General features: G+C 33.5%; 1 protein-coding gene across 1 annotated transcript in view; it reads right to left on the reverse strand.

The window, feature by feature from the left end:
• Nucleotides 1-20,112, reverse strand: part of TLK1 (tousled like kinase 1) — a 144,735-nt gene that overhangs the window by 36,631 nt on the left and 87,992 nt on the right. Inside the window, exons 4-11 of the mRNA XM_090280678.1 lie at nt 19,132-19,207; nt 16,062-16,108; nt 14,064-14,159; nt 12,705-12,794; nt 11,586-11,678; nt 8,691-8,801; nt 8,439-8,575; nt 6,398-6,586 (exon numbers count right to left, since the gene is read on the reverse strand). Coding sequence (XP_090136804.1) covers nt 6,398-6,586; nt 8,439-8,575; nt 8,691-8,801; nt 11,586-11,678; nt 12,705-12,794; nt 14,064-14,159; nt 16,062-16,108; nt 19,132-19,207 — 839 coding nt within the window. The remainder of the gene's footprint in view (nt 1-6,397; nt 6,587-8,438; nt 8,576-8,690; nt 8,802-11,585; nt 11,679-12,704; nt 12,795-14,063; nt 14,160-16,061; nt 16,109-19,131; nt 19,208-20,112) is intronic.

Consider the following 20,112-nt stretch of genomic DNA (forward strand, 5'->3'; position numbering starts at 1 on the left):
AGAGAGAAAGAAAGAAAAAAGAGAAGAGAAGGGGGACGGGGAGACAGAGAGAGGGAAACACTGATCTGTTGCCTCTCATACTCACCCTGACCAGGGATTGAACACGTAACCTACGTTATGTGCCCGGATCTAGAGTAGAACCTGCAACCTTCTGGTGTATAGAATGATGTTCCAACCAACTGAGCCACCCAGCCATGGCTGTGCCTGGAGTTTTCTTTAATCAAGGATTTTAATTACAGATTCAATTTATTTAATAGTTATAGAACTATTTGGATTTTATTCTGTCAATTTTGTTAAGTTGTATTTTCTAGAAATTTATCCATTTCACAAAAATTTCAAATTTAAACAATTTATAATTCAGGATGGCAAAAGTAGGTTTATAGTTGTGAGTACACAAAACTCAGTTTATTCTTGTATTATTTATTATTATATTATTTTCCATATGAACAACTAACTGTAAACCTACCTTTGTCCACCACTGTATTTTGTTTTCTTTTAAGTATCTATAGACTGTTAGTGGTATTCTTTTTCATTCCTGATAATGGTTGTCTTGTCTCCTTTTTCAATTTCATTATTTTTTTATTTTAAGTACACATTCTCTTTTTTGGGATTGATTGATTTTCTCTACTGTATGTTTCCTTACTGTATCAGGAATTACTGTTTCCACTTTCCCCTCTTCCTTTTCTGGCTAATTCTGCTGCTCATCTCCTAACTTACTGAAATAGATGCTTAGTTTATAAAGTTTTACTTTTTCCTTCTTTTTCTATATATGTATACAGGGCAATAAATATCCCTCTAGGTACTGTTTCACATTAATCTCACAGATTTTGCTAGTTAGCACTTTCACTATATTTACCTAAAAATATTTTCTCATTTCCATTTAGACTCTTCCACAATTCTTTGTTACTGACTTCTAGTTTAATTTCCACCGTGATGACAAAACATATTCTATATGATTCTAGTCCTTTAAGTTTCACCCAGATGACTACCAAACATTTAAGGACAAAACAGTACAATCCACCTTATACCAACTCTTTCAATTCTTTGAAATTTGTTGAAACTTGCTTTGTGACCTAACATGGTAGATTTTTATAAAAGCCCACACTTAAAAAGAACATGTATTCTGTAGATGTTAGAGAATGTGTACATAGGTTAAGTTTATCAACACTGAAATTTTCTAGACCCCTTCTGTTTGTTGTGTTATTTTTATCTACCTGTTGTATTACTAAGAAATCTATGTGTTGAAATCTCCCATTATAATTTGTGGATCTGTCTATATCTCCTTAAAGAACTGTCAATTTTTAATTTATTTTAAGGTCATGTCATTATGTGCATATAAATTTAGAATTATTATTATGTTCCTGGTGATTTGAACATTTTATAGTTAGGAAATAACCACTTTATTTCTTATGAATATATAGACAGAATCAAAACAATTTAAAATATATTTAACATGAAGTCAAAAATCTTGATTAAAATATATTAATATACAGTTAATGCAAGAATCACTTAGACATTACCTATACATGATATTACCTATGTAAACTATTTACTCTGAATAAAAGTATTTGTGACTAAAGTCAGAAATTCCTACCTTAAAAACTTGACTGAATCTTGCTGGTAGTTAAAAAAAAAAAAATTAGTTAAGAGCCAAGAACCAGCTCTGGCTGGTGTGGCTCAGTTGGTTGGAGTGTACGTAGTTTAGTACACCAAAAGATTGCAGGTTCAATCCTTGCTCAGGGCACATGCCTAAGTTGTGGATTCAGTTCCTGCTCAGGCCATGTATGAGGGGCAACTAATCAATGCTTCTGTCTAACAGCAAGGTTTCTCTCCCTCCCCTTCACTCTCTCTAAAATCAGTATGAATGTCTTTGGGCGAAGACAGAAAAAATACAGCCAGGAACTATGCAAACATAATTCTTGCATCACCACCTATTATCCCTTAAAACTGTGATGTATGTACTTTCATAAGTGAGGAAACAAAGGCTCTAAGAGGTAAAAGAGCTTACTAAAAATAACCTGAAAGAGTTGAGGTTGGACTCCACATCTGTCTCAATACAGGGCTTAAAGTTCTAACTACTACACAGTATTAATTTTAATTTCTATGTTAATTTCATAGAAAAATAATTAAAGAGTCATTATCTCTATTCTAATTATACTGGTTATTCTGCACACAAGGTAACGCCTACTTTCCACTGAACAATAATTCAAAAGGAGTTTTTAGAAGACAGTTGCAGAGTATGGCTGCTGAAAAATCAAATTATAATATAAATGAATTAAAGTGCTTTTGTGGCTTTCCCCCCTACTTAAATCTGTGCATAAGGATGTACTCAAATTGCTATATAGTATCACTTCATTTGCCACTCCAAGAACACACAGTAGCATAACTTCAGGGTTAGTTCTAAGTCAAGATATGCAATAAAATGAGATGGAAAAGAGACAAGTCTAGGATTATTAAACTACAGTTATGGCTGTTAGCATCCTGGGAACAAGCAGAAAGCTAAACACCTGTAACACACTAAAAAATGATCTGCAATAAAAAAATTAAAAAAAAAAACAAAACTTTATTTACAGAAAAAAAAATGATCTGCTGAGTAAGAGGAAATGAAAATCAAATGCTTATGTATTATAATTTAATATTTACTGACCACTTTCCATATGCCAGTAACTGTGCTAGATGTTGAGAATAGGTGTAAAAATAAAATAGCGAGATAAATGCTACAATATAAACAGGAATGTACAAAAGGCTATGGGCACATAACTGAGGAGGAGGGGGAAACTAGGAAGGAAAAAAGTTAGAGGGTTTCCTATTGAAATTGGTACCTGAGCCAAGTGTTCAAGGATGAATAGGAAATGAAGTAAAGAAAGGCAAGGAACAGGCCCTGACCTGTGGGGCTTAGTTGGTTGGGTGTCATCCCACAAAGCAAAAGGTTGCCAGTTGATTCCCAGTCAGGGCACATGCCTAGGTTGCAGACCAGGTTCCTGGATGCATCATTGTGTGTGAGATGTTTCTCTCCCTTTCTCCCTCCCCTCCCTTTTCTCTAAAAATCTTTTTTAAAAAGGAAGAAAAGACAAGGAACAGGTGTACAAAGGCACAAAAAGCACAGTCCATTTAGAGAACTGAAGAGTAAGACACAGGATACACAGGGCAGATGTTGGGGAATGAGGATAAAGAGAGAAATAAGAAGGCGTATGAAGAAGGACGTACCTTCACTAGACTGAATTTTATCTTGAAGGCCAGTGAAGGAAATATTAAAGTTACGTGATGAGACTTATAAGGAAACAGTAACTGAGGCTACAGAAGTCAGAAGGTGCCAGATCTAAAGTACCTTATAAGCTATTTTAACACTTGGATTGTATCATTCAAGTAACAGAGAGCTATGTTAGGGTTCTAAGGAAGAGAGCAAAAGGATCCTAATTTTATTTGGGAAAAACAATGACTCTATGACATGAAAATACACTGGAAGACAAGACCAAAATTGAAAGGGGTGTGTGTATAAAAAACCCAAGTAAAAGATGGCAGTGACCTGAGTCAGAACGTTATCAGTGGGGACTTACGTAAGTGGGTACACTTGCGATATAGAAGAATTGGGTGTCTATAGGGCTGGAGTTAGAACAAACACTTTCTTCTATAAAACTGCTCACCTACCCACTGTTCCCCCTTTTTAAGCAATATATTTACAAAAAATAAATAATATGCTAAATTAAAAAAATAAATACTGGAAGCTAAATGCTTTAATTCCAATCTACATACCCCCCCCCTCCATTAGCAAATGCTTGGAGAAGAAATAGATTTTAAGATGGAGTTTGAAAGATAAGATTATCAGTGCCCATTTATCAAAGGAAAATAATAAAAATGGATTAAGAAAAATAAAAATGGAATCTTGATTTAAAATGTTAAGGGTGTCAAGCAGAATTTTAGTGTGTGGAACTGAAAGGATGGTAATATCATTTACTAATAGAGAGAACACAGGAAAAGGCAAGGTGTGTGTGTGCACGTGTGTGTGGAGAGAGGGATACAGAAAGAAAGGCAGGGAGGGAGACTGACAGACTACAATGGGGAAGATCATACTAAATGCAGTGTTTGTTTTGGGTTGTGTTTTTAGTAAATATAGTTTGGAACAGGCTGCATTAGAGGTTCCTATGAGACATTTAAGTACCAATATGAACTAAGCAAGGATAAGACATTCGAGATTGAGATATGTGATACTCAAGAGAGAAAAGAGGGCTGTAGACAGAAGTTTGGATGTCAGCAACATATACATGTAACTGAAACCATGAGTGCAGCTGTTGTAATACTCAAGAAGACTGAGTTGTTAATACTCAAAACATATAGTGGAGTAGAACATATCCTTAAAAATCCCCTGCATTTTACAAATCGGTAGAGAAAATAATGTCCATCGCAGAGACCAAGAAGACACAGCCAAATAAGTTTAAATGAACATTAGAACAAAGTATTTCAAAACTAAGGCAATAAAAGTCATTTAAGAAAAAATAAGACATCAACAATATTCAATGTAAAGACTCAAAATGTTAACAGCATTTAGCACTAAGGAGATAGTTAACAATCTTTTAAAAAACAATTTTAGTTAAAGAAAGGAGAAAATGGAAGGTGAGGCAGAAGGTGTCATCATATGAAGATGATATAATGTAAAGATTTGAGGGATTTATAATTGAGGGAGAGTTTTTTGTTTTGTTTTCTAAGAGAGGAAAAACAAAAGGTTGAACATATAAGATATAGAAGGTATCAACAGAAGAGGTCTCTGATATAGCAGGGAATGGGATTCAAAGCATAGATGAAACATTATCTTTAAAGAGAGGAAAAAAAGACAAAATCCATATGAAATATAAAACAGAGGGTGTATGTGTTTTTTACTTACATGAACTTACGTAAGTTCTTATAGAACAGAAAAATAAGTCTGAATACATCTGTATAGTATTCCTCCTTTATCCATGGGGGTTACATTCCAAGACCCCCAATGGATGCCCAAAACCACAGATAGTGATGAACCCTATATATACTATGTTTTTTCTATGAATACATACATACCTACAAGCCTACCTAATTTATAAATTAGGCACAGTAAGACATTAACAACAATAATAAAAGTTATAACAATATACTGTAATAAAAGTTACATGCATGTGCTCTCTCTTGCTTTCAAAATGCCTTATTGTACTGTACTCATCTGTTCTCTTAAAGGAAGCACTTCATGGCTTTTCTTTGGCGTATCTGAATTGCCAACATCACTATTCTTATGGCTTGGGGCCACTACTTAGTAAATTTAAGGGTTACTTGAACACAAGCACTGTGGTTCTACAATAATCACTCTGATAACTAAGACAGCCAGTAAGTGACTAATGAGCTGGCAGTATATAGAGGGTGGATACATTGGACAAAGGGATGATGCATGTCCCAGGTGGGACAGAGTAGGACAGTGTGAGATTTCATCACACTACTCAGAATGGCCTGCAATTTAAAACTTATAAATTGTTTATTTCTGGAATTTTCCATTTAATATTTTTAGACTGTAGTTGAAACCATGGAAGGTGAAACCACAGATAAGGGGGTACTAGTACACATCCAAAATCCATTTTTTTATCCTCATCCGAGGGCATGCTTATTGATTTTAGAGAGGGGAAGAGAGGGAGAGAGAGAAGGAGAGAAACACTGATGTGAGAGAGAAAAACATCAATTGGCTGCCTCTCCTATGAGCTCCAACTGGGGACCAAACCCACAACCTAGACCGAGAATCCAACCCACCACTTTTCAGTTTACAGGACGACACTTCAACCAACTGAGTGAAACCGGCCAGGGGTGTACATCAAAAAATTTTAAATGGTATTCTTTATGGGATCAAATCATGACCTATACTGTTTTATTATATTCCTCCATATTTTCCAAATTTTCTATGATAAGCATGTAACTATTTAAAAATAATAACTTTGCCCCTTGAATTATAAAGAATAATTCATCATTAAAGCAAAAACTTCAGAAAACAAAGAAAAGCCGAAAGGGGAAAAACAATACTATAATCTACTAATGTATTGCTTCCATTGGTTGAGAAAATATATGGCTGCTGTATTACTTAAGTTAACCTTTTCTAAGAAAAAGGAACATTAATAATGGACTCACTCAGACATGAAAGGGGATTCCAGTCTCTTCTTGGCTACCTAAGTCTCCATTTTAAAAAGAGGATTAGTAAATCTCTACTTACAAAAATAAAATTCAGATATTTGAGCCTTAGTATTAATTTATAGGTATATTTTCAATACTGCCTTCCTTCCTAGCCATAACTATTACTACTACTTAAATATTAGTATAATATAAAAACAGCCATTAGTAATATTCATGGCTACAACTGAAAAAAAACAGAGAATAAAAAACGGAGGCTTACAGTTGTGGCAAATTTGGTCTAACAAAGGGATCATTTTCTGCTCCATTTACTGCTTTGTTTTTTCTTTGTTTTGGTTCAGAATTGGTAGTGGGTGCCTGAGAATTATTAGCTGTGGGAGGTTTGCGTTTGGCTAGAAGTTTCCTTTGCCTTTCAATATCTTCCCTTTGCTGATTCACCCATTCTTGTTGCCTGTAAAAAAAAAATGTAGAAAACCATATTAATTCTCCATTACTTTTCACAGTTAAAACCTGAAAATCAAAAAGTCCTCTGATATAAATTTGTACCTTTTTGGTCCCTCCCTTGTGAACAAACTCATACTCACTGTCCAGGTCTCATCTGAAACATTCATTTCTGAATGAGGTATCCCTTAAACCGCCTGGACCAGGGGAAGATGTGTTGCCATACACATGCTCATGGCACGTTGTAGCTCCCCACCTCCCTTCTAACAAGTATCACTCCTGCAGGTGCTCGCTCAGCAAAGTCTGGTTGGACCACATCACTCCATGAGAACAGACACTATGTTGGTCTTATATCCTACTGTATTCCTAGTGTCCAACATGGGGATTGGTACATACTAGGAATTCAAAAATACAGGTATTGGCAAGAGGGTTTACAGGTGTGCATATGGAAAAAAGACATGCAGGTTATGATTGTGACAATAGCTTCGCTGATTCTGTGTTTCGTGTACTCACAACTGTAAACCTCCTTTTGCCCACCCCTCTATTTGTTGACTGAAATAAATGTGCTATTAAAAAAGACCTTATAGAGTTAAGTATGGGGTAGAGTTTATATTTTTAGTTTATATTTAAGGTTGTATTATGTAATCTTCTCTTTTATTCATTACCAGGGCAACTGTGGGTCTGAGTTTAGTAGTAGAGTTCTTGCTCATAAAACACTAAAACATTATGGTTCCTATCCCTAATGTAACTCCTACTGTCCACTTTTACTGTTAGTATTTTAGCTCAAGCCCAATTACCTTTTATTTGGACACCTTTCTATCTGAACTCACCGATTTATCCTCTTTCCAATAGCATTCCAACATTACCATCAGAATTATCTTTCTAAAACGCAATTCTGACCATACACACTGTACAACCTTTAAAGGCTCCCCATTATCCACAGAATTAAAACCTTAACTCCCCAGCATCACAAGACACTGTCTTTCATTATGGTAGACTTAAGGCACAGCACGGCTGTGCTGAACAAAAGCTGAATAAATCAACTGAGATTTAGAGAAAGCCGTTCTGTGATGAGTCATGGGCACTAGTGTTTGAAAAACCATTTTTTATGTGATAATGCTTCCCCTCCATGCTCCATTTAACTAGACTGACTGACTCTGGAAAAGTTGACATAGATGCTGACACTATTCCTGCTTTTCACCTTAAAAAAAGAAACCTTTTCCAGCAAAAAAGGAGCAGCATATATATCCTGGCTCCTTAGCATATAAACAGTTAACCTATCCTTTTCACCATCTGAACTCAAGAAAATATAGTAACAAAGATTTTTTTGTGTTTTAAAGTCTACCTCAGAAACACTGAAGCCACATGTTCAGTTCAACTGATTTATAGATTATTGTATCTGAGGCAGAAGGAAAAAGTTACTGTCTTTTTTTTTTTTATAGGAAGAGAGTACAGGCAAGCACTGAATATTAACACTTAAGTAAGGACCAGGGAATGAGGAAAAAAAAAAACTAAGCAGAAAAATCCCAAGATATATATAAATATAAATCTTCCAATGAAAATTATATTTTCAACAATTTTAATCTTACGTAATCTATAAAGCTAGAAGGTCAATCTGTATTTTGGAAAGTCATTTAGAATAACACATCATATCATAGAGATGAATGCTAACTAGTCAAAAAGTCTGCTAAAGCTAAAATTATATATATATTTTTGTTTTATGTTCCTTTAAAATGTGCTAAATTCTGTGATCTCAAAGAGTAGTAGGAATAGATGTAGAACATAATCCCAAATCTAGAATCATTGAAAGTAATGAAAACCCAAAGGAATACTAAATGTTTTAAAATGTAAGAATGACTAACTTCACAAGATTCTGAAATGCAAAACCATCTGTCCATTGCTCAGTAAATGAAGCACCATGTCTAACTGTTGTGAAGTGTCCAAGGCGTAATCTGTCTTGCATACTCTTCTCTCTGCTTGAGAGTTTTTCTTGGGTACTCTGAAAAAAAGAAGGAAAAATCATAACTCAATTATATTCCTTTATATTTTAAAAGTGTACAAGGCAAAACACGCTAGTTAAAAAAAAGGGAAATTTTATCAAACATATATCTTACCTTTTCAATAAGCAGTTTCTTGCTCATTGATATGCACTTATTTAATCGTTCTTTGTATTTTTCAAGTAATTTTTGTTGTTCATCTATTTGCCGTCTGAGATCACAGTTAGCCTACAACATAAGCAGAAAATGGAAAGGATCTAAAATTTGTACATATGAGACACTCAGGAATATTTTTAATGTATTGAATAAATTACATAAAGAAAAAAATTAATAAGTTTAAGTATTTGAGTATGACACTAAATTTTTTTTAAAAAAAACATCCGCTTACCGTGGGGTAATACTGTTAAATGCTGCTTAACTGTGTAGTGGAAAGTATGTGGAATGTATATCATACTCGATGGGTTCAAATTGACTATAAGTTATTTGAATTTTAGATCAGTTGGCTTATTTTTAAAATAGGAGCAATGCCATGTAGTTAAAAATAACCAAAATGTAGTATATAAAGTGCCTCACACTTAAAAATGAATGATTCTTTTCCATCTTTCGTAATAAAAATTTTCTCTCCATTCAACTTGTGGCTGACACTGCACATGCCTATTCAATAGATATCCCCACCATATTTCTTGGCAAAAATATACCAATTTTGTTGACTCCGTACGTAGCCACTGGCTCAGGGAAGGGGCCTCGCTCTAAACTCAGGAGATGAGTCTGATTAGTCTAGTAGAGTGACAAGAGAATAACCTGGAGGGCTTTGCTGGAACATAGATTGCTGGGATCTATCCACAGAGTTTCTGAATCAGTGGACCTGGAGTAGGGTCTGAAAATTTATTTCTAGTAAGTTTCTCAGTAAAGCTGATGTTTCTGAACTGGGGACTCATACTTTGAGAAACAGAGTTCTAGACCAATCATAGTGGAAGCCAAAAGGCAATGGTATAATAAATAAAATTTGCTGGGCAATAATGGCTACCAACCTAAAATTGTATATCTTATAAAATTGTTTTTCAAGAAAAAGCACAAAATAAAGATACTTTCTGAGGAACGTAAATGGAATTTGGCACCTCATCATTGCATCAGGAGCAATTAAAACAAAACCCCAATAAATTGTGTGTGTGTATATGTGTGTGCAACTTAAAAAACTGATTCTAACATTCCTCTTAGACTACAAAGGGCCAAATAAGGCCAAAAAGAAGAGGATATGTGTCAAGATTTAATAGAAAGCTACAGGAATTATGATGGTCCAAATGTATTTTCTCTTTCCTTAATAATGAAAAACCAGTATGTTATTCTGGATTGAGATGTACCGAGCTAAAAACACTTTTCCCAGCTTCCCTTGCAGCTAAAGAACGAAATATCCAAGAAGGCTGCAAACAGAATTGTTGCTTTTTGTTGTTGTTGTTGTTATTCCCTGCTTCTTCCTGTTTTCTGCTCAGGAACACAGATATCATAACTGTGACACTAATAAATATTTTGTACCTTCATATAACCCTCAAGATAGAAACCATACACTAAGGATGAGAGAGCAGAAAAATGAAAGGGGTCAAAACCCCATGTGTATGTGTCATTGTGAAGCCATTACACCCAGACTGCTCACTTCTGTTCTCTCAAAAAAATAACATTGTATCTCATTTAAAGTACCGTTTATGTTCTGTCATTAATAGCCAAAGACAAGAAAAAAGAGGCTGTGAAACCAGCATCGGAATATACAAATAGAACAAAGAACATAGCAAAGAACACAGAAACCAGCCAGCTTGTTTATGAAAACTAGATTCCTATGACGGAGCTGGCAGTAAAGCGTGGACCTTTAATTTATGGGGCTCGACAACTGGTTATCTATACAGCAAGACATTACAGTGAAACCCTACTTCTTCATACCACACCCAAAAACAAATGCCAGTGAAATTCACAATTTATATTGAAAAACCAAACTATAAAACTTTTAAAAGAAAATATAGAACATCTTTATGATCTTAACGAAAAATTCTTTTGGTAGACCTTTTCTAATAACTTGGTACAAATAAAACATGAACTATAAAAAAGATAACATTTAGATCACAGAAAAATTCTGAATGCCTCCAGTTATCAAAAGATAGCATGAAGAAATGAAAAGACAACTCAACTCAAACAAATTGGAGAAAATTAATATACAGGGTGGGGTAAAAGGAAGTTTACAGTTTTGAGTACACGAAAGAATTTACTCTTGTATTATTATTAATTATTGCAAACCTACTTTTGCCCCACCCTGTATTTTAATTGTCAGAACAAAAAACTGACATCAATAAAAGACAGCAACCCAATAATAAGCAAAAAAAAGATCAGTTATTTCCAAGAAACACAAATGGTTCATATTTTAAAAGATGTTCAAAAAATAAATAGGGAATGCATATTTATAGACATTTTGTTACATCCATCAAATTGGCCAAAAATTAAAAAAATAAAATTAAATCTGATTATTACAAGACTTGGCAAAGATAGTGAGCAATGAAATTATTTCTTGCCCATTACTAGTGGGATCCATCAACTTTGGGAAAAATTTGACATCATAAAGCAAAGTTGAAGACATGTATGCCCTGTATTTCTAAGCATATACTATAAGGCAGTTATTTCATCTTGTATAATAGCAAATGTCAGTTAGGTTTCTAACAAGATCAATTAACTTTAAAACTAACATGAAATGGGTATCTCTGTCTTATGATAGTTATTCAAATGAAAATAATTTTTATCAACATTCTTCTATTTCTCCAACTGTTCTCAATTCACATTTTAAAGAGCTAAGAAAATAATTTTCACTTTAAAGTTGAAATTTTCAATCAGTTACTTATAGAATCAGAAAAGGCTTATGTTTTTTTCCAGCTAAAGAATTTTTTACAATGCTAAGTCTTCTCTCAACAGTTTCACTATTGCCAAATAATTAGTATTTTTTTTTTCTTCAGTCTTCATGATTTAACTACTTACCCTGAGCAAGTCATCTATACGACCTTCCTTCTTTTCCAGGTCCTGATTTTTATTACTTTCTAATGCTGCTAATTTCAGCATTGTGAGATCAGTCTAAATGAAAGAAAGCTATCTTATTATCTCCATTATATATATCATTGCATGTAAACATAAATGAGATTTTACTCTGATTCTAAAGAGCAGAGAAAATATTTGATTGTGTATGTAAAGGGCATCCCAAAAAGTTTCAATGCAGTTTTAAATTTTAATCAGAAGTACAAGTGCAACAAACTTACAAAGAAACATTTAGACTATTTAAAATTTTAGAATACTGATATACTCATTAAAATTCAATATAATCACTGCTTTATGCTATCAACTGATTTCTGAACATGACAAAAACTTTCATGAGCTGTTCACTGACTGAAAGCAAATGTACTTTTAATCCTAGCCTTAAAGAGCATCCCCACACACCCCCCCCAAAAGGAAGTTTTGATGAACGTCCAACAGCTCAGACATGACCTAACAGAAAAAGTCTCATGGTAATAAACTGGGCAATTGAGGTGGCCAAGCAAAAAAGATCAACTATCCCAATGCCCGGCCCGAGACAGTGTCATCCAAAATTTCACGTGTAAAAAGTTGAAATGAAAAACTTAGTATTCAAATTTAATAAAACTAAATAGGTGAAAAAGGTGTCTGATTAATTCAATATTCAAATATTTTTCTTAAGTGTGTAGCATATATGCATATACAAAAATACAGACACCCAAAATGAATGGCTTTGATATCCACTTATAATAAACAGAACAGCTTCATGAAGATGTCAATGGTGTGTACTCGAATGTTAAGTTCAAAAGGAATCAGTAAACAGAATTAACATTATTATGGTTGTTTTATTTAATTTCCTTAAACAATCTACATGTTTAACCAGTGTGTAATAAAGGACAAGATGATAGTAAATTGGAATTTTCAGTTTTTTACTCCTTAAAAATTGTCTTTTTGTTTAGTCATAAGCTTTCTTGGCAGATAATTTTACTTTATGACTATGTCCAAAACAAAGAGAAGACACGTGAATTGTTTGTACAAAGCTGGTTACTCATTTCTTAGAAATCATACAAATAAATTTCAATAACTATTTACCTGAGTAATTTTAAAACATAACTGCTTTGGTTGTACAATAGGGTGGTCCCCAAAAGCTAACGCAGTAGGAGAAGGGCTATTAGGCCGAACCTTAAAAAAATATTAAAATTTTTACATTATCAAGAAGAAAAAAGGCTTCTGTTGAGTAATAACTACTTAACATTTAAAGTTTTTGTCAAGATAATAAAATTAATTAATACATAATGACTTTAAAACTTTTAACCACCACTTATTCAATCTGCATTTATTGACTACCTCCCTCACATAAGACCCAGTGAGAGATAATCATATATTCCCTGCCCTCAAGGTTACATTCTAGTGCCATAAAATAAATTTTAATGCTTTCAATCAGTTAAATAAATCAAGGTCAATACTTTGTTAAAACAAAAATGTTAAAGTAAAACTGAAAAGATCTTAATACAGAACTTAGTACTAGGGACAATAATACATGTCCGTATGTCATATAATATCAATTTATTTATGAGTTTCATGATTTATTTAGTCACTAGTTTTAAAACACATTCATTGAAAGCAGCAGATTACATCACTGTATCAATGGTACCACTACAACTCTTACAGTTATGGTTGAGTCTTACACTTTACTTTGTATATGGCAATATGATGTGCCCCAAAGTACAAAATGATTAAGAAACTGCAAAATTTATGTCTACAGACAAGGACTAATAGGGTACACTGGAAGTACAATCAGGGTACTTATGTAAGCAAGAGACATTGATTTTCAAAAATCTTTAATTCACCTTTAAATTACTAAAAGCCAATACTGTTTTTCTGGTTAGCCACTGAACTTTCACATAATGAAAGTAAAGAAAAAATTAAATGTAATATGTAAAACAATGCAGACAGAAGAACTAGGTTGTAAAATGTTAGAAACAAACCAAAAACTTATAATTTTCAGGTCCAAGATCCTTCTCCTATACTGAACTAAATAATCTGAGGCTGATGGCTACCTATCTTTTCCTTAAGGATACCCAGAAAGGAAGTATGCCATCATTTTAGTGGCTGAGAAATTTAATTCATAAGAAAGTTAAAATTTGGAAACAAGTAACTGAATAATGTAAGAGTCTTCATATTAGTTCCCACAAGCTCAACAGCATTCTTTTACAGAAATACTACTTCTTGGATAGAATTAGTTCAGGAAAACTTTAACTGAAGAATCTCACTTCCAGGAATAAAGTTCTAATAATATCAGATCACTAAAAAGGACTCAACTAGTCACACAGAATGATATTTGAAAAGATAAATAATATATATAATTCTCAATAAAGACAACAAATTATAAAAGTTATTCAGTATACATAACTCCCTAGACATAATAAGACTATGTAAGTAAAAACTTACAGATGAGGAAGGAGTGGAATGTGAATGTGAATTTTGAGGAGAACGGATTGCAGGAGGTATGCCTCTTACTGGACTTGAACCATTCCCACCTTGGTACTGAGGGGAAAAAAGAAACATCACTATTAAAACAGGTTTACATAAATGTTACTTTAGACATGACATTAAGAATTAATTTAAATATAACTTATTTTAAATTAAATCCGGTATTTCTTTAAATAGGTCAAGAAAAAGCAAAACTAATGTTCCTCACAGCTAAGTCCTAAAAGACTCGAAAGAGAATACTGATCATAAGATGATGAGCTTATGTTTTGTACAGACCCTTATTTCATGAACCTTTTAATTACATATAACTTGTTATTGTGGCAGACTCAAAGGCAAATTTTTCCTTCAAATTTTAGCACAAAACTAAAGTCTGAAACTCAATAACTTTAAGAGTTATAGTGATAGCACTGACACAATGACATTTTAACATTATGTTTGTTGAACCAGTATAAACCTTAATCCCAAATAACTAGAACATGTTTACACATAGATGTTAGTGAATATAATCAACTACCTTAAAACAGAAGCATCATTCTCAAGATCTGTTAAATATCTAAATGTTCGTAGCACTATATAAAAGTCTACAGAGTAAGCTCCTTCCCTTTAACAGTACAAAATCTAATAAAAATCGATCCTTTCTTACATGCATGGCATATGTTATAGTGCATGACTTAGCTACCAAGGGAGGGAAGGAACTGTTCCATAGCTACCTCTCTCATTTCTCGTGTTTCTATGTCAAGAATGGGAGAAAAATTGCTGTTACTGGCTTCTTCTCAGGGTATTAGGCATGAGCAGCAGAGATGGGGACTTCCTAGTGTGTTCATTAAACAACTTTCTGCAACCTAGGGGCTTTGTGTAATTTTTAAAAAAATCTATAGTGCTCAGCATAATGCCCAGCACATAGTAGATATTCAAGAGACTTGAGATATCCTATATTTGGCAAAGATTCTTAATGATATTAACATTGAGGGACTGACCTCCACTAAAGAGTATTAGATATCTTGTGATCACCAACAATTTTACCTTAGATTCTGTAAACCCAAAAAGCAATGGAGGGTAAAAAAAAATTTTTTTAATGTATCCCTTCTCTCAATCAGCAAATTCTCCTCTCATTCTCAATATAAATATTTTTCAACTGAGTATAACTGAGTATATCATGTTTGTTGTTTTAATAATAATATTAATGTTTTATAATGTGCAACTGATAGCAAAAATGTTTCTGTGTAGAAGAAGCAAGGCAACATTCCAGGATTAGGTTATAATCTAAATTTATCATTGTTTATTCTTTTCTTTTTTAAAAACACATTAATTTTTAAAATATATATTATTTATTTTATTTTTAGAGAGCAGGGAAGAGAAGGAGAGAAACATCAATGCATGGTTGCCTACCACATGCCCCCAACTGGGGACCTGGCCTGCAACCCAGGCATGGGCCCTGACTGGGAATTGAACCAGTGACCTTTTGGTTTGCAGGCCGGCAGTCAGTCTACTGAGCCACACCAGCCAGGACTTACTATTTTCAGGAACTCTTAGATAGACATCGTTTAATCTCCATCCACAGAGTTCAAATGTTGCTATAGTGTAGAATAGCCTGTATTGACAGTAGAAAGAATTCTGAACTAGAGGCTGTGAAGACTTTAAGTTCTACTCTTTGCTTTTCTATTTAGAATTTGTCTTTCTGTAGGCTACTTTACATTTGTGGCCCTCAATTTCCTCATCTGTAAATACCTATTTTGCTTATCTCAGAAGTTGTTATAAGCAACTATGTGAGAAAGTACTTTGAAAATTATGATGTGCCATACCAATATGAGTAAATTTTAACGTTCCTAGGAAGACAGGACATTACAAAGACTAAAGCTATGCTCTAATCAAAAGCTGACTTTGTGCTGCAAAGAAATTACCTCAGCCCACAGCACAATTGTATTAAGAACCAGAGATGTTCCTTAATGAACTTACTTCAAAATAGTCGCTAATTTTGTGGCCACGTCCCCCAATACTTTTTCCTAAAATATAAAAGTAAAAAGTTTTATAGATTTAAAGTCAGTCATTAATATCCTAATTTCATTAATGCAAATCAATGAATTAAAAGTAAAAGCTAAGACAAACTGATTTATACCTATAAATAACAAAAAAGCTTTTGTTAACACAAACCATAACAAACTAACAATGACATGCTTTAATATGAATGCTCTTTTAAAAAATATTTTCAGTCACTAAAAAGTATTTCCAAATGTACAGGCTGTTTTTTAAAAAACTAGATTCTAAATATTTTACTTACATGACTACATATTGATAAAGTTATCACAGTTCTTTAATTAAGTTTTGCTCTAAAATGGACTTAGTTTCATAGAAATTGAATTAGGAAGTTAAAAAGAAATATGGTGTTTCGAGATACTTTTTTGATGGGAGTAATCCACCATTCATTTGAACTTTATAGAATACATGATTCTTTCAAGTCACAAAAGAAAAAAGTACAATACCATAAAATAAAAAGTTTTGCATAATAGAAACATATGTATTTATCAATTCAATACTAACATATTCATTTGTTCATCTGTACTATTCAACAAGTATTTCTTGAGTGGTTACTATGTGCCAGGCATTACTGAGGTGAACAAACAATCCATTTAAAAGCTCAACAACTTTAAGTTCATATTTAAAACAAAGTAGGGGAATTGGAATTGGGGGGGGGGGGTGTTTTTAAAAAACTTAAGAACTCAGGACTATAAATGCTACCTAGAAATTTTGAAAAATAATTTTGTACAGCTTTATTTAGAGGTCAGAAAAGACTGTAAAAGTTTTATACCAAAGGAATTTCCCTTCTGTCTGCAACAATTTTCCTGCAGATTCTGAAAAAGTCCTATTTAATGAACACAGATGTTTTTGGTTACCCACCCAGAAACTATTTGCCCAACTGAACCCAAATTTTGCTCTGTTAGCATTCCCTTCCCTACACGGCACATGTAACATAGGGCAAGCTGACTCTTATCCAGTCTCAATTCCTAGTTCCCCTTCTGATAAGAAATCTAATTTTGTTCAGGCATCATTCCCTTTCCATGCCTGTATTTAAGGGGAACTTTAACCCATTTTCAGTTTCAGAGATGGGCCTGATTATTATTTTTTTTTTAATCCTTACCTGAGGATATGTTTATTGATTTTAGAGAAGGGGGGAAAAAGAAAGAGAGATAAGAGAAACATTGATATGAGAGGAACATCAATCAATTGCCTCCTGTACATGCCCCAAATGGGGATCAAACCTGCAACTTAAGTATGTTCCCTGACCAGGAATTGATGCCACAACTGCTCCAACTCAGCCACCCAGCCAGGGCAAGATGAGCCTAATTTTTTTAAGGTCGATAATACCTTTGTTGGACGTAAGTGGTTTTGCAATGGACACATGACCCAATTCTCACGAATAGGACAACAGGAGAGATTTGAAGGTTAAAGAAATGGGACGCGCGCACGCGCACACGGACACACACACACACACACACACACACACACACACACACACAGGCAGCCCTTTTCATCTTGGAGTAGGCCTCTAGGTTCATCTCATTTGGGACTCTCTGAGTTTCCTGGTCTTGTATGTCTATTACCTTCACCAGATTAGGAAAGTTTTCTGTCATTATTTCTTCAAATAGTTTTAATTCCTTGCTCTAGTCTTCTCTTGTGGTACCTCTATGATGCAAATGTTCATACACTTGATATTGTCTAAGAGGCCCCTTAATCCAGCCCTTTTTAAAAAGCACATATGAGCCCTGGCCAGGTGGCTCAGTTGGCTGGAGCACTGTCCCATACCAAAAGGCTGCGTTGCAGTTCAATCCCAGGTCAGGATGTGTGCGAGAGACAACTTATTAATGTCTCTTTCTAAATCAATAAGCATATCTTCAGGTAAGGATTAAAAAAACAAAAAGGCAAATATGAGTGAGAAAACTTATATGAGTAAATCCAATGAAGACTGGCAACCAGTCTAAAACCGTAAGAAAATAAGATAATTCTGCATATGGCAGACCACAAAGAAAAAAGTGGGTTTTTAAAGACAAAGGTTGGATCATCCAACCCAGAAGCCCCACCCTATTTTGGGACCTGCTTTTAATTGCGTTTTTATATCTAAAGTTGAAACAATCATAACTAATGCATCTTTACACTAAATAAAGCTCCAAATCCATTAACAGAAACTTGGAGGAACTACACTAAAACCAAAGAGGAGCTCAGAACAAACTGAGATCCAAATACCACACACCTAGAGAAGGTGCTAGAATGACTTCATTCCTTCTTTCTGCAAAGACAATCGCAGCAAAAACATTTCTCGATGCCAGTGCCACACGGAAAAACACCAGTAAGTCACAGGTTCATGGCCCCAAATCATGTAATATATGTATAAAATCATCATGATATATGTTTTAAGAGCCCACTTTATTATATTTAATTTTGAGTGGCCAAATTAAATAACAATACTATTTTGTCATCCATTATAAGAAATTATGAAGTCTAATGAAAATATTTTTCTTAGCTCACGTCACAAAAGGTAGATATGCAAAAAATCATAAAGAACAGATATGAAAAGAAAAAGATGGTGCCTTAACAAAAGTTTCTCAATTATTTTTATATAATCTTTTTTCTTTGTAAATAAAAGGGATGAGTAAGTTTGGGTGCTTGTTTTAAAATGAGATCTAAAGTTCTTAGTCAATATCCTAATTCATATAAAAAGAGAAAAGTAAAAGGTATAAAGTAATGCTTGCCAGGTTTGGACCTGACACCTTATTAATTCTCATCTAAAAAAATAAAGGAAATGTCAAAAAACCTAAATGGTAACCACACACTATCTGTGGTACAAAAAGATTTTAATTTCATGTTATTATTTCCTAGGCGAAGTACATTTCTAAATTATTATTAAATGCAGAATTTACATAATTAGCTATAAAAGTCACAGAAACATGAAATTACTTATTTTACAATTAAACTATGTCAGAGTAACTGTAAAGGCCTATCTGGTTCTGAAGGAAGACTCTGCTTCACTTACCCTGACTACTTTCATTCTGGTTTTCTGCTTTTCTCTTTCTTCCTCTGGATGATTCCGATTGTTTCTTCTCTGGTGTCTAGAAAAAGCAAAGTTAACAGCATTTTAAATCACAGTTTCATTATACAAAATTATTACCATCAGTATAAAAATCATTTTTATTTTCAAAGTAGAATACAGAGTGGGGCAAAAGTAAGTTTACAGTCGTTCATATGGAAAACAATGCTATAATTCATAAATAATACAGGAATAAACTGTTTCACAGTTACATCTGAAAATCTACTTTTGCCCCATCCCTGTATTATTTTGCTCAATAGTGCTCACATGATGTAAATGTGTACTTACATCCAATTTATTTAAAAATCCAAAATTTCCTATTCTGTACATTTTTAAAATTCAAAGTACAGAAGAACTTGTACACATTAGTTGAAATTCACATTTATAAAAGTTGACTTGAGGTAAATGAAAAATGAGAGTAACTAGTCCTTAGAAGATGCTCTTGAAACTCTTGAAAAACAATTAACAACAAAACCTTATGTTTTCCTACTCGTTTTCTACTATTCACGTATAGTCTATAAAAGTAAACTTGGATAAGAAATAAAGAACACAAATCCTGATATATACAATTCCTACTACTAAAAGGACCATTCATCTAAATGCCTAACAATTATTATCCAGTTAACTGTTAAGAGTAAATTCATAGACTATGCCCTAGATCAAGAGCCAGCAAACTATAGTCCACTGGCCAGCTCTGCTTGGGTACTTGTTTTGTAGAGTCCATAATCAAAGCGTTACTTTTACATTCTTAAATGATTAAAAAAATTTAAAAATCAACAGTATTTTATGATATGAAAATTATAAGAAATTTAAATTTCACTATCCATGAATAAAGTTTTATTGGAACACAGCCACACTCATTCATTTATGTACAGGTATTTTCTATAGTTGCTTTCATACTACAACATCAGAGCTGAATAGTTCCAA

Source organism: Furipterus horrens, unplaced genomic scaffold, assembly GCF_987537825.1.
Source record: "Furipterus horrens unplaced genomic scaffold, mFurHor1.1.pri manual_scaffold_1, whole genome shotgun sequence".
NCBI classification, from domain to species: Eukaryota; Metazoa; Chordata; class Mammalia; order Chiroptera; family Furipteridae; genus Furipterus; species Furipterus horrens.